Source organism: Schistocerca americana, chromosome 1, assembly GCF_021461395.2.
Source record: "Schistocerca americana isolate TAMUIC-IGC-003095 chromosome 1, iqSchAmer2.1, whole genome shotgun sequence".
Lineage (NCBI taxonomy): Eukaryota > Metazoa > Arthropoda > Insecta > Orthoptera > Acrididae > Schistocerca > Schistocerca americana.
The window spans coordinates 58,952,128-58,967,582 of record NC_060119.1 but is presented as its reverse complement, the minus strand read 5'-3'; the positions used below and the strand labels follow the sequence as shown (position 1 = coordinate 58,967,582).

Sequence of the window (15,455 nt, the reverse complement as noted above, 5' to 3'; positions counted from 1 at the left end):
GGACATGGCCCCTAATGATAGATGCAAACTTGTGTTCATCCACTATGTGTTCCAGAATGACAAGATCACCCAGGGAATGCCACAGAAACATTCCCAACACACAACACTCCCTTCTCCAGCCTGACCCTTCTGAAATTTGTTGCAGGGTGTCTGCTTTCAGGCGTTTTACACTGCACATGCCAATGACCATATGTGTGATGAAACATAAAACATGGTTCATTTGAAAAAAACACCTGTTGCCACTTAGTGGACGTCCTATTGCAGTACTGGTATGCATGGGTGCATGAACCATCCACCTGCTGCAGAGGCACATAAGCAGCAAAGTTCGCTGAATAGTCATTGAGGGGACACTTTTAGTAGCCTCTTGGTTTACCAGGGCGATCAGTTGCTCAACTGTTGCACATTTATTTACCCGTACACATCACCGCAGCCGTCGTTCACTCCCATCATCTATGACCTGTGGTGCACCACAGTTACCTCGGCGCCAATTTTGGATAGTGCGCCATGCAAGGTATACTTTAATCAAGCGACACACAAACAGTTTAGAAACTTAGCCATTTCGAAAATGCCGCCATTATTGCCCGAAAACTGATAATCATTCCCTTATTGGACATCAGATAATTAACACCATTTCCACATTATGACAATGATTATGCTGTATTCCATGCCCTTCTGACACACTTTATATGCCCTCCAATGATAGGGCTCATGTCAATGTCGAACATAGGTGGTGGTAACATAAATGTGACTGGACTATGACATTGGTCAGACAATAAGAATGGTGGAAGACAGACTATATGAATACATGCACTACATCAGGCTGTTCAGCCCAAGTCAGCCGTTGCTGAACACATACAAAGTGTGATCAAAAGTAACAGAAATTTTTGTTTTTCTTAAACAATATTTATTTATTCATCAACTTCGTTCCATTCAAAGTAATCCCCATCAGATATAATATACTTGTGCCAGCACTTTTTCCAAACCTGGGAGCACTTCTGGAACTCACTTTGCGTTATGATGTTCAGCTCCTTCAGTGATTCTGTTTTTATCTCATCAATGGTGGCAATACAATGTCATTTCATGGTTCTCTTCAACCCTGGGAACAGAAGGAAGTCACAGGATGCCATGTCTGGCAAATATGGTGGCTGAGGCAACATAATGGTTCTTTTTATTGTCAAAAAATGATGAACAAGCATTGAGGTGTGATTGAAAGCATTATCATGATGCAATTTTTATGAATAGTTTTGTCACAATTCTTGTGGTTTTTTCCAGATTGCTTGATGCAAACAGCACATAATTCCCAGGTAGGTTTCCTTACTGACCATACGACTGTAAGGCAAGAACTCATGATGCACTATCCCACTGTAATTGAAGAAAACAGTGAGTAACTAAACTAGTCAAATTTTTTTCAGTATCCGCTCTATAGGCAGTCTGCATTGGGACGATTGGGCCTTGGTTTCGTTGTCATATTCATACATGCATGTTTTCTCACCTGTTACAACTTTTTTAGTAGTTGTGGATCATTGTCAACTTCACTCATCAATCCCTGACCAATGTCTACATATCATTTTATATTGAAATTCAAAAATATTGGAATAAATTTTTTGCTACACTTTTCACTGCCAAACAAACTTACTCACATGAGATTCACCAAAAGCCACAGTCACCATTTCGAATGTGGTGCTGCACTTTATTTTATTTTTCAAGCCAAATTTAATGCAATGCTTTGATCCATCTTTTGCAAAAATAAAAATTCAACAAGCACTTGAATGCACGTGTAACCTTTTGGACTGCCAACAATAAACTAAATAGTCAACAGATGAAATGCAAAAATATATCTGAAACAAGTGTACCAACAACATAAAAAGAAATTGTAAAAATGTTACTTTTTGATCACACCTCATACTTGCATCTAAACATGCTGTGCAGTAGAATAAAACAAATACTGCAGCACAGCCTACATCAATTTGGGACAGCACTGTCCAGGATGCTGTGGAAGCCCATCTTTCAAATATCCTCCTGAACATGCAAATTGTACATCACTAAAATGTGCAACTCTGTATTGCATTCTTCAAACCACACATGGTTACAAAGAAGGTCAAAGGAAGTACACTACAGCTCTGACTTTTTCCTGAGGGCATGCCACTTAACTGCATGGCTTAATGATGATGGCATCCCATTGGGTAAAATATTCCAGATGAAAAATAGTCCACATTCCACAGCACTGGATGAATGCTACTCAGAAGAATGTCATCATTAGAAAAAATAAGACTGGCATTCTATGGATGAGAATTTGGAATGTTGGATGCCTTTTCAAGACATTTCTGTATGTTTTGTTTAATTAAACATATTCTGTCAAGTTACTAGTTATGCATTGTGATAAAGAGATTCAAAAAAATGTCTACTTGAAACTCTTGTGACTTTCTCCATTAAGCTATTGAGTGACGTAGGCCAGATGCCTTGATTCAGTAGGAGACACAGTGTATGCATAGTTCCTTAAGATGGACATTGTAGTTTGACTCCCGATTGTGCCCCCACTCTAATCTTGTGCTCTTTTTCTCATGACCTCACAGTCAACGGGAAATTAAAACCTAACCTCTGCTATCATTAATAGCTGTCTTGTTCCATTTAAAATGGAAATGAATATGGTGAAATTAGATATAATGGGAATTAGGGAAGTGCATTTGGTAATAGTTTACTTACATATTAGTTTCCAAAACATATTTAGTGTCCTTTTGCATCTGTATTTAATATATTATCATTATCACTTAGTAAATCTCTTAATTAATTTCCAAACTACCATGGATACTAAGTATGTGAGCTGCAGTAAGAAAGTTAGTTCAGGGGTTTTGTGTAGCTGTTGTGACAGGTGGTTTCACTGGGATAATTGTAGCGCTGTGGGAATTGGGGAAGCAAACGAGACTCTGCCATTCTTTTGCAGGGTTTGCTCAAGAGATAGGATTACAACTGAACAGGAGGAGAAAATTAGAGCCCTTCAGGCTGATTTGGACAGAGCGAGGGAGGAAATAAAGAGGTTAAGGGGGGAGGAGGGTAAACAGCGGTGGGAAGTGGTAGCTAGGAACAGGGGCCACAGAAAGAGGACAGTGTCTTACAGTTTCCCAACTGGCACAACCAACAGATTTGCCTTGCTACCACAGTTAAGTAACAAAGAGGCTCCAATAGAAGCAGATGTAGTTAAGATGCAACAGAATCTCACTAGGAAACAAACTGTTTCAAAAAAAAAAGTAGAAAGTAAGAGGAAACTTCTATTGCTAGGTAGCACCCATGGAAGAGGTGTCGGCCAGATTTTGCAGGAAGAATTGGGTGACAGGTACCAGGTCACAAACTTTTTCAAGCCAAGTGCATCTCTTAGCAGGTGGTACAGGATATAGGGTCCTTGTGCAAGGGTTTCACAAAGCAGGATAATGTGATGATAGTGGGTGGAGTGGGAAACAGTACTGATAGGGATCAGTGCTACAGTATTGAGTGTGACATGGTGAAAATAGCCTCGGCAACGACCCATACCAATGTTGGACTGGTGCCTGCTTGTGTGCGGCATGATCAGCCCCAGTTGAATTGCTCTGTCAGGAGGGTAAATATGGGGTTGGATCAGTTGCGTAGGGCAGCCACTCTGTCAGACATTGGATTGGTTCCTGTCGAGGCTATTGATAGGGGGGATTTCACAAGCCATGGCCTACACCTCAATAGGAAAGGGAAGGGTAAACTGGCAGGGTTGTTAGCGAAATCTATAAGGGAGGACACTAGTACTCATGGATGTACCTCTTTTTTAGACTAATATCAGTGTCCAATGAGAAGATCAGGCAGGCAGGTGCTAAAGAGGTCCAAAACTCACAAACTTCTCACAACAGGAAAGTAAATAATAATGTTACCATATTTAACCAAAATATTGGTGGATTAAAGAAAAAAGTATATTCTCACGAAAGTAAAGTAAAAAATAATGTTACCATTTTTCACCAAAATATCCCAGGATTGAAGAATAAGGTAGATGAGCTCCTGGTTTGTTTAGGTGACATTCAATCTTATAGTGTAATAGATATACTATGCCTGTCTGAGCATCACATTGTGTCTGATATGGAAAAGGTAAATTTCAGTGGTTATAAACTAGCTGCACATATGAGTACAGAGAATAAGGTGAAAGGAGGAGTTGCCAAATATGTCAAAAGTTATCACTGTGTAGGAAGCTTAGATACAAAAAAGTTTTGTCTAGAGCAACATATAGAAGCACGTGCCTGTCAAGTTAAACTGAAGGAGGGCTCTTTTATAATTGTAACAGTATATAGGTCCCCTTCAGGAAACTTTCATTTATTCCTGGAAAACTTGGATGCCTTGTTGTGCTATCTGTCAGATAGGGGAAAGCAAATTATTATTTGTGGGGACTTCAATGTTGATTCACTGAAAGAGTGTAATAGGAAGAATGATCTGGAAGTCTTGCTCGGTTCTTTCAATTTGACATCTGTCATTAATTTTCCTACTCGGGTAGTAAAGGACAGCAGCACATTGATAGATAACACTTTTATAGACCAAGATCGGTTTAAAACCATAAATTCTTGTCCTGTTGAGAATGGCCTTTCTGATCATGATGCTCAGCTAGTTACAATATATGACATAGCTCCATTCAGTAATTCAAAACTACTCTCCAAAGTTGTGTGTTCAATTAATGTCTCAAAAATTAGAAATTTAAGAGAAAATCTTCAGGAGTTAGACTGGGATGAGGTGTACAATGAACCCGATGCTAATTTAAAATACAACTTATTTCATGATACACTTGTAAGAGAATTTGAAAACTGTTTCCCAAGAAAGTAGTTAAATCTAATTATAAGAAACCATGCAAAAAACCTTGGTTTACTAAAGGAATAAAAATATCTTGTAACCACAAAAGGGAACTGTATCTAACAACAAGAAAGAGTAATGACCCAGAAACAGCCAAATACTATAAAAACTACTGTACTACCTTAAGAAAGGTTATTAAAAAGTCCAGAAGCATGTGCATCATGTCTGAGATCAATACCTCTGATAACAAAATCAAAACAATTTGGAATATTATTACAAGGGAGACAGGGCAACCAAGAGTACAGGATGACAGCATCACCATCAAAGCGAATGGAAACTTGATAAACAACAAGCCAGAAGTCGAAAACATTTTGAATAATCATTTTTTAAATGTCGTAGAGAAAATAGGATCTAAATGTTCATTAGAAGAAGCAAGGCAGTTAATGGAAGATGCCTTACCCACACCATTTGATACAACTGAAATTCCACCCACCTCTCCTGAAATTAGGAAGATAATAAACTCTCTCAAGAATAAAAGCTCACATGGAATTGATGGCATTTCCAGCAGGATAATAAAAGCTTGTTCCCAAGAAATAAGTGGGATTCTTAGCCACATATGTAATAGTTCTCTGAAGCAGGGTACTTTCCCAGATAGACTGAAGTATGCCATCGTTAAACCACTGCATAAAAAAGGGGATATGTCTGATGTCAACAACTACCGCCCAATCTCTCTTCTGACTGCCTTATCCAAAATTCTTGAAAAAGTAATGTATTGTAGAGTAGCTTCACACCTTTGTAAAAATAAAGTTTTAACAAAATGTCAGTTTGATTTCCAGAAGGGTTTTTCAATGGAAAATGCTATATATAATTTCACTAATGAAATATTAAATGCTCTGAGTAACTGGATGTCACCCTTTGGGATTTTTTGTGATCTAGCAAAGGCTTCTGATTGTGTAAATCATGGAATACTTCTAGATAAGCTCAAGTACTGTGGTATGAATGGGACAGGGCTCAAATGGTTTAAATCATGCCTAACTGGAAGAGTGCAGAAAGTTTAAATAAGCAGTTCACATAATATACAAAAAACTGGTGATTTCTCAAACTGGGGAGCAATCAAGAATGGGGTGCCGCAAGGTTCGGTCTTCGGTCCTCTGCTAGTCTTAATATATATTAATGACTTGCCATTCATATTCACGAAGATGCAAAGCTGGTACTTTTAAATATCGCACCCAGCAGACAAGAATTAACTGGTGAAATTGTAAATGATGTTTTTCAGATAATCATTAAGTGGTTCTCTGCAAATGGGCTCTCATTAAACTTTGATAAAACACAGTATATACCGTTCCACACAGTAACTGGAAGGACACCTTTAATAAATATACACTCCTGGAAATTGAAATAAGAACAACGTGAATTCATTGTCCCAGGAAGGGGAAACTTTATTGACACATTCCTGGGGTCAGATACATCACATGATCACACTGACAGAGCCACAGGCACATAGACACAGGCAACAGAGCATGCACAATGTCGGCACTAGTACAGTTTATATCCACCTTTCGCAGCAATGCAGGCTGCTATTCTCCCATGGAGACGATCGTAGAGATGCTGGATGTAGTCCTGTGGAACGGCTTGCCATGCCATTTCCACCTGGCGCGTCAGTTGGACCAGCGTTCGTGCTGGACGTGCAGACCGCGTGAGACGACGCTTCATCCAGTCCCAAACATGCTCAATGGGGGACAGATCCGGAGATCTTGCTGGCCAGGGTAGTTGACTTACACCTTCTAGAGCACGTTGGGTGGCACGGGATACATGCGGACGTGCATTGTCCTGTTGGAACAGCAAGTTCCCTTGCCGGTCTAGGAATGGTAGAACGATGGGTTCGATGACGGTTTGGATGTACCGTGCACTATTCAGTGTCCCCTCGACGATCACCAGTGGTGTACGGCCAGTGTAGGAGATCGCTCCCCACACCATGATGCTGGGTGTTGGCCCTGTGTGCCTCGGTCGTATGCAGTCCTGATTGTGGCGCTCACCTGCACGGCGCCAAACACGCATACGACCATCATTGGCACCAAGGCAGAAGCGACTCTCATCGCTGAAGACGACACGTCTCCATTCGTCCCTCCATTCACGCCTGTCGCGACGCCACTGGAGGCGGGCTGCACGATGTTGGGGCGTGAGCGGAAGACGGCCTAACGGTGTGCGGGACCGTAGCCCAGCTTCATGGAGACGGTTGCGAATGGTCCTCGCCGATACCCCAGGAGCAACAGTGTCCCTAATTTGCTGGGAAGTGGCGGTGCGGTCCCCTACGGCACTGCGTAGGATCCTACGGTCTTGGCGTGCATCCGTGCGTCGCTGCGGTCCGGTCCCAGGTCGACGGGCACGTGCACCTTCCGCCGACCACTGGCGACAACATCGATGTACTGTGGAGACCTCACGCCCCACGTGTTGAGCAATTCGGCGGTACGTCCACCCAGCCTCCCGCATGCCCACTATACGCCCTCGCTCAAAGTCCGTCAACTGCACATACGGTTCACGTCCACGCTGTCGCGGCATGCTACCAGTGTTAAAAACTGCGATGGAGCTCCGTATGCCACGGCAAACTGGCTGACACTGACGGTGGCGGTGCACAAATGCTGCGCAGCTAGCGCCATTCGACGGCCAACACCGCGGTTCCTGGTGTGTCCGCTGTGCCGTGCGTGTGATCATTGCTTGTACAGCCCTCTCGCAGTGTCCGGAGCAAGTATGGTGGGTCTGACACACCGGTGTCAATGTGTTCTTTTTTCCATTTCCAGGAGTGTAGACTTCGATGAGAAATCGGTAGCTAAGGTAGAATATTCAAAATTTCTAGATGTATGCATTGATGAGGGGTTGAACTGGAAAAAAACACACTGAGGATCTGCTGAAACGTTTGAGTTCAGCTACATATGCTATTAGGGTCATTGCAAATTTTGGCGATATACAGCTCAGTAAATTAGCTTACCACGCCTATTTTCATTCTCTGCTTTCGTATGGCATCATATTCTGGGATAACTCATCATTGAGTAAAAGAGTGTTCATTGCACAAAAACGTGCAATCAGAATAATTGCTGGAGCTCATCCAAGATCATCCTGCAGACACTTATTTAAAGAGCTAGAGATCTTCACTGTAGCCTCACAATATATATATTCACTTATGAAATTTGTTATTAACAATCCAAACGAATTCAAAAATAATAGCAGTGTACATGGCTACAACACTAGGAGAAAGGATGATCTTCACTACTCAAGGTTAAATAAATCTAACTTTGGCTCAGAAGGGGGTAAATTATGCTGCCACAAAAGTCTTTGGTCACTTAGCTAATAGCATCAAAAGTCTGACAGATAGCCATATAGAATTTAAAAGGAAATTAAAAGATTTTCTTAATGGCAACACTTTCTACTCATTAGATGAATTTTTGGATATAGTAAGTGGGTAATTTCCCCAGCCGCCACAAAAAAAAAGAAAAAAAGTAAATAAATAATAAAATATTGTCATTTAATATTTTGTGTGATGTAATATCTTGTATAGACACCTTTTATTAACCTGACAATTTCCACATCATTACGAAGTGTCATATTCATGATCTATGGAACAAGTACTAATCTAATCTAATCTAATCTGAATGTAGTTAACTGATTATGAAATGTACAACAAAGCTGAATAATTTACAAAAAAGCATAAAAATAAGGAGATAGAACCTGAATCAGTTCAAACAGATATTGTTCAGAGTTTCAAAGGGAGGCTGGGAAAGATTAAAGAGGAAGGGCAGGTCACTCAGACCCCAGGATGAGAGGACCCACATGTAATGAGGACAAGGGTAGACTAAGACTAAGCTGTTAACTGTAACTCTGATGTGTAACCCTATGTTTGCCTTTCCAATGAATGATACTCATAAATGATCAAATGGTATAATGAATTACTGTATAAGAGAGCAAGACTACCGTGCAAATTTATTACTTATTTTCATGTGGAGAGCCAATACAAGAGACAATGCATATCTGCAAGGTGTGACAGCGATCGCAGTAACTTCACCTGCATGATATTTATGTTCCATGTATTGCCAGCCCATTATGGAGAAGCGTATCATCCCAAGAGGAAATGGCATACTAAAACAATGACTGTATAGACATCTGAAGACAAATGAGGATTGTATTGTAATTATTATTTGGAGTAGTCAGAGCTGTGTAGTTGAGATTCACATTCTGAATTACAATGTTATTTGTAACATTTTTGAAGAATCAAATATTTGTTGTAAGAAGGTTATTGCATCACATGGCATATGTATCTGAGAAATGTCATAATGTTTATTTCAAGAAAATAAATATTGGGCTCAATCCTTAAATTCCAGCATATACGGCACAATTCCATGAAAAATTCCACAACTGATATATCTACAGTCAACCAAAGGCAAGCACAATAATGTTCAATATTCACTGCTAGCAATAAATCTAAACTTTGAGAATAACCAACAAGAACATTATGAGATGCAGGGGAAGCATCAGTGAGATGGCATTGTGCCAGCTCCAGAGATGGTAAAGAAAGTGTGAGAAGTAAAGAGAGATTAATGGGAAGAGAAATGAAAGTGCAATTAAGACAGGAGAGAAGGAAATGAGGAATTCGTAACAACTTCAACAATGACCAAAAATTTCTTACTGATAATTTCTTACTCACCTCTTTTTGCACCATCAGCATCATTTTCTTCACCATCACTGAAAATACACCACATAACATTTCAATAACACATCGGAGGCTAACAGCTAACTGTGTAGTACTCAATTTTGCATCACTTCTTATATATAATAGTTGTACTGAACAGAGAAAAAGAACAGAATTAAATGAAGCAGTCATAAAAATCCTTACCCCGAAACTTCCAGATGTCTGTGTGTCCCATTGCATGTTATAGTCAAATGAAACGAATTCATCATGTTATCTGTAGGTGACATAAAAATATGAGAATAACATTAAATATAAAAAATAAAACAGAAATAGAAAATATTCAATGCTAAATAGAGTGAATAAACAAACCAATTGTAATGATGACTTGCTGCCTGTAAACAATGCACACCCCATACAACAGCATTGATGACAGGTACAAAGAAAACCTTGATCGAGCATTTTTTGAAGACATTCTTGGCTCTTGATTTTTTACGGTTTCCATAATGTCTAGGCTGAAATACATAAAAATACCATTAGCACACGTGTCATTTCAGTGATACTTGCAAGACGAATAATATTAAGCAAATGGTTCTAAGTAAGGACAAAAGCAACTGATTGTGATATAACACTTCTGCCATTTGCTTATTATTTCATTTCTTTCTTGACACATTAGTGCAATTTCAGCTCTGTAGCCATTTTCAAGTGAGTCTACAATCATCATACGCATTTCAGCATGAATGCAATATTATGACATTACAAATTACACCATGAAAAGTCATACAACTATGCTGTTAATTAGTAACATAACCTTATTGCATTTTGAAATTGGCTACATTGCAAGTTGTGGTACATGTCAAGAACACCATATTCATTATTTGACCATACAGGGATTGTCATGTAATAGGTGTATGTTAAAAAATGTACACTCCATCCACAGGATATGGCATGCCCATCAGTACCAAATGACAATACAAGTATGTTGGTCACAGACAAACTTTAGCTGCACAGAGTTCCAAGTTATTAGTTTGTGATTTATGGCTTAATGCTTTATTCATATGGATTACAATTGCTACTGCCACCACTGAATTAAAGAATAAAGACCCTGTTTCCTATTCATAAATCTGTGATGATTAGTAAGGTTTTTGGACTACATAAGCTGTTACCTATAGTGCTATTGCAGACCTAAATGCTAAACGTGTACTTTATTTATGGTGTCATCATGAAATTACCTTTGGTCCTTGTGTAAAATTATTGATGACCCATGTGATACTTTCACTTAGTATCGTGGCATACAATACAAGCTGCAATAACATAACAAGCCCTGTATGGCCAAATATGGAATGCATTATGATTGTGTATCATGTTGTAAGTTGTAATATAATAATGTAGCAAAGTTTGAATGTATGTGTTAATTTCTGAATCACTTGAAAATGGGTACAAAGCTGAAATAACAATAGTGTATCCAGAAGAAAATGAAACTGCAGTAGCCACCAGAAAGATCGCGGGAGGCGCACATTGGCACGGCACATCATGGACGGTAGTTGCCGCAAGTAGAGTCCCGTCCACCAGAGGGCACGCGAGAATTCGGCCGTGACCTCTGCCGGCGGAACAACAACAACAACTCAGGCAGCACGGGCCGTGCCCAGTCAGTTCACATCGGGCATGCCTAGGAGACAGTGCCTGGTCTACACTATGTAAAGTGCGATGGAAAACGTGAACCTTGTTACTACAGAAATAACAATCAAATGGCAAAAAGAATTGTCATTAAGACTATGCTAAATGACAGTAACTCTTAATAATAAGAATATCATCAAAAAGCTATTGAAGAGATAGTTAATTAAAAACCAAAAATACCACAACATACTGTACGCTGTTAGCAACAGACCAACTCTTATAGGTACAAAACACTGTGTGTTAAAAACTCCAGAAAACACTGCTACTGTCAATGCACTTACTTGTGTGATATGATTAGAAATTATTTCTAAAAAATTACAGTTTTTAAAAGAAATATGCTATTGCATAATATGTTTGAACCAAGGATCTTGCTGAGGCAAGTTGGCTTGCATGCCTTAAGAAAGGTGCAACCACAAAAGGGTTGTGGTGTGGCCAGAGTAACTCGTGGTTCCTGAAGAGAGGCAGCAGCCTTTTCAGTAGTTGCAGAGGCAACTGTCTGGATGATTGACTACTGCCCTTATAACATTAGATAACATGGCCTAGCAGCGTTGGTATCACGTATGGCTGAAAGCAAGGAAAAACTACTGCTTTTACTTTTTCATGTGAGCTTGCCACTCTACTGCATGGCTTAATGATGATGGCATCCCACTGGGTAAAATATTCCAGATGTAAAACACTCCACAATCCACAGAACTGGGTGAGGGCTACTCAGAAGAATGCCATCATTACAAAAAATAAGAATGGCATTCTACAGATCAGAGTGTGGAATGTTAGATGCCTTAATTGGGTAGGTAGGTTAGAAAATTTAAAAATGGAAATGCGTAGGTTGAAATTAAATGTGATGGCTATTAGGGAATTGCAATGGCAGGAAGAACAGGACTTCCGATAAGGTGAGTAGACGGTTAACAACACAAAACCAATTAGGAGTATTGTAGAGTAAGCCTAATAAGAATAAGAAAACAGGAATGCAGTTAAGCTACTATGAACAACATAGTGAAAGCGTTATTGTAGCCAAGATAAACACAACAACCACCATAATACTATAAGTTTATATGCCAACTAGTTCTGCACTGCGATGAAGAGATTCAAAGAATGTATGAGGAAATAAAGATCGGCCACGACAACATCATTCCACCTGGTGCGCAAGATATATGAGACAAGCAAAATACCCAGAGACTTCAGGAAGAATGTAATAATTCCAATTCCAAACTAGGCAAGTGCTCAGATGTGGAACAAATCATAGGTTTAATAAATCATGGTTGCAAAATACAGACAAAAATTACTTACAGAAGAGTGGAAAAACTGGTACAAGTTGACTTAGGGGAAGATCATGGATGTCAAATTAAATGCCTTTCAGCCGTCAAATTTCAACCTTATTTTATTGGGCAACCAGATGGCATAGTAAAATGCTAAATCTGGTTGCCCAATAAAATAAGATTGAAAACTAACAGCTGAAAGAAGGCATTTGACATCCTCTATCAAACAGCCAAGTCCCGCAACCATCACTGAAAAGATGGACATACAGACTAGGGGATCAGTTTGTGTTCTGGAGAAATGTAGGAACACACAAAGCAATACCGATCCTATGACATATCCTAGAAGATAGGCTGAATAAGGATAAACCCACATATGTAGTATTTGCAGATTTAGAGAAAGCTCTTGACAATGCAGATGGATGGAAATTTTAATGAAAGCAGGGATAAAAGACAGGGGACAAACACTTATTTACAACTTGTAACCCCAAAGTTATTCAATCTATACAGCGAGCAACCTGTAAAGGGAAATAAGGAGAAATTTGGAAAGGGAATTAAAGTTCAGGGAGAAGATGGAAACACTTTTATTAGGTTTGCAGATGATATTGTAATTCTGTCAGAGATGTCTAAGTACTTGGGAGAGCAGCTCAATAGTATGGACAGTGTTTTGAAAAGAGATTGCATGATGAACATTGATAAAAGTAAAACAATGGCAACAGTATGTAGTTGAATTAAATCAGGGAGGGAATTAGATTTAGAAATAAAACACCAAAAGTGATTGGGAAATACAGTAAAACATCGTTAACATGAATCCGAAGGGACCGAAAAATCAAGAGTTCGTGTTAAAAAAATTCGTGTTAAGTGAAAAACACAGATTTTAATAAGTACACATGTACAGCAGTACACTAATGTGTAATACACTACACTATCAATCATGTTATTGTAGATTTACAACACTATAAAGTGATTGTAAAATTACGAGTACTCACAAATTATGTACATTACTTTCTTGGAAAAATTCAGTCATGGTTCACTGACGTTCATGTGAATGATAATATTTTGTGTAATTTCACAACCAATTGTAATGATAGCATCTGTAAACCCAGCAGTGATGTTGGATGTTGAAGCGAACTGTTCTAAACAGTCAAAGGCTGTAGACAGCTCCTGACAAGTAGGTGGAATGGTATCTGTATTCTCTTCCTCTTCACTTTCTTCTGGTGGCCCTTTTTGCACCTCGTTCACAGCTTTTGGGACATCCGATTCCACAGAAGCACATACGTCATCTACACTAATGAATTCTTCGAAACTAATCTCAGGGTTCGCAACATCATGCAGCACTGTCCAGTCATCAAGTGAAGTGGCATCTTCTAACTCGTGGACATCTTTAGTGTTGCTATGTCTCCAAGCTCTGTTAAAGCACTTCTCTATATGATGTGGCGATACTGAGTTCCAGGCTGCTGCGATGGCTTTTATTGCATCAAGCAGATTTCAATTTGGGGTTGCATTATTGTTTTTAGCAGCATAAATTGCAACTCTTACAAGTCGCTTACAATAAGCTCTCTTTATGAGAGAGATTACGCCTTGGTCCAAATGCTGAAGGCGGCTTGTGGCGTTGGGTGGAAAAAACTGAAACTTTATGTTGGAAAGGTTCAGATCATGAACGTTGTGGGCAGTACATCTGTCCAATGTAAAAAGAACATGTCTATTTTGAGCAACCATTTAACTGTTGATACGAAGAAGCCACCTGCAAAATGATGAGCCATTGATCCAAGCTTTCTTGTGGTGAGAGTAGATGCAAGGTAAAGTGTCCATATTTATGTTTTTAAAACAACGTGGTTTCTCGGATTTACCGATAACCCAGGGACAAAACTTCTTACTGACATCAGAATTACAGCACAGTACAACAGTCACAAGTTTGCTTCGTGCTCCACCGTGACACTTATCACCTTTTATCCCCAGGGTGTGGATGTTAAACACATCACACGAGGCATACTTTTCCCTCACTCAGTTGAATTCATGCAACCAGCTGTTCGCACTTTCTTCATCAACTTTATTTGCTTCACCACAAATTTGTACAGATGAAATTGAATCACTCTTTTGGAACCGATACAGCCAACCAGCAGAACAATGGAAGTCTTTGATGCCCATATCTTTAGCAGTATCATTTGCTTTTGACTGAATCACAGGGCCAGTTAAAGGTATGTTAGATGCACGCATATGATTGAACCATTCTAGCAGTAACATCTCGATGTCTTCATACTTGGCGGTACGAAGTCATTTAGATTTGTTTCCAGAACCTGATGCCGCAGCATTAATAATTTTTTCTTGGTTCTTAATAATCGTAGATAAAGTGGATTTAGGTATTCCAAACTGTTCTGCAATTACTGTTTTCTTGGTACCACGGTCCTCTTCATCTAGAAACTTAAGCTTTAACCGTACATTCAGAGCTGTTTGTTTCCTCTTTGCCATTTTCGCATGCTACGGTACCGGTTGTAGCTGTAGTTTTTATTCAGTATTCCAGCTCGATACAGCTACGACTAACAGAACACCTGTCAAATCTGGCACTGAGTATGTTCCTAAATGCTGCTGCACACATTATTGAATGTCCTACAATGTACAACATACGCTGATTGTCGAGGCGATAATCGCGGCTACTGACCTACAATATGTTGAAAACCGAGTCAACAATAAGTATAATTAGCTCTGTAGCTAAATTTCCTACATTCATTTCGGAAAAAAAATTATGCTTAAGAATACTCTGAGGTCAGAAGTTTGTGTTACAGTGAAATTTAATTATGCTAGGAACTGAAACAGAGTTCGTAATTCACCTTAACCGAAATTCGTGTTAACCGATAAAACACAACATAAGAACTAAGGTATTCCTGGTGGGACAAATATTTTTTTATTACTGTAAAACATTAAAAGTAATATATTGAGTGTCGCTACTTGGGCAGCAAAATATTTGATGATGTCTGAAGTGGGGAAGATATAAAATGCAAACTGGCAATAGCAAGAAAAGTGTTTCAGAAAAAGAGGAATCACTTAATGTCTAATAT

General features: G+C 39.3%; 1 protein-coding gene across 1 annotated transcript in view; it reads right to left on the bottom strand.

Moving 5' to 3' along the window:
• Nucleotides 1-15,455, bottom strand: part of LOC124622184 (meiotic recombination protein REC8 homolog) — a 380,857-nt gene that overhangs the window by 313,818 nt on the left and 51,584 nt on the right. Inside the window, exons 2-4 of the mRNA XM_047147832.1 lie at nt 9,842-9,984; nt 9,677-9,746; nt 9,488-9,525 (exon numbers count right to left, since the gene is read on the bottom strand). Of these exons, the coding sequence (XP_047003788.1) occupies nt 9,488-9,525; nt 9,677-9,746; nt 9,842-9,984 (251 nt within the window). The remainder of the gene's footprint in view (nt 1-9,487; nt 9,526-9,676; nt 9,747-9,841; nt 9,985-15,455) is intronic.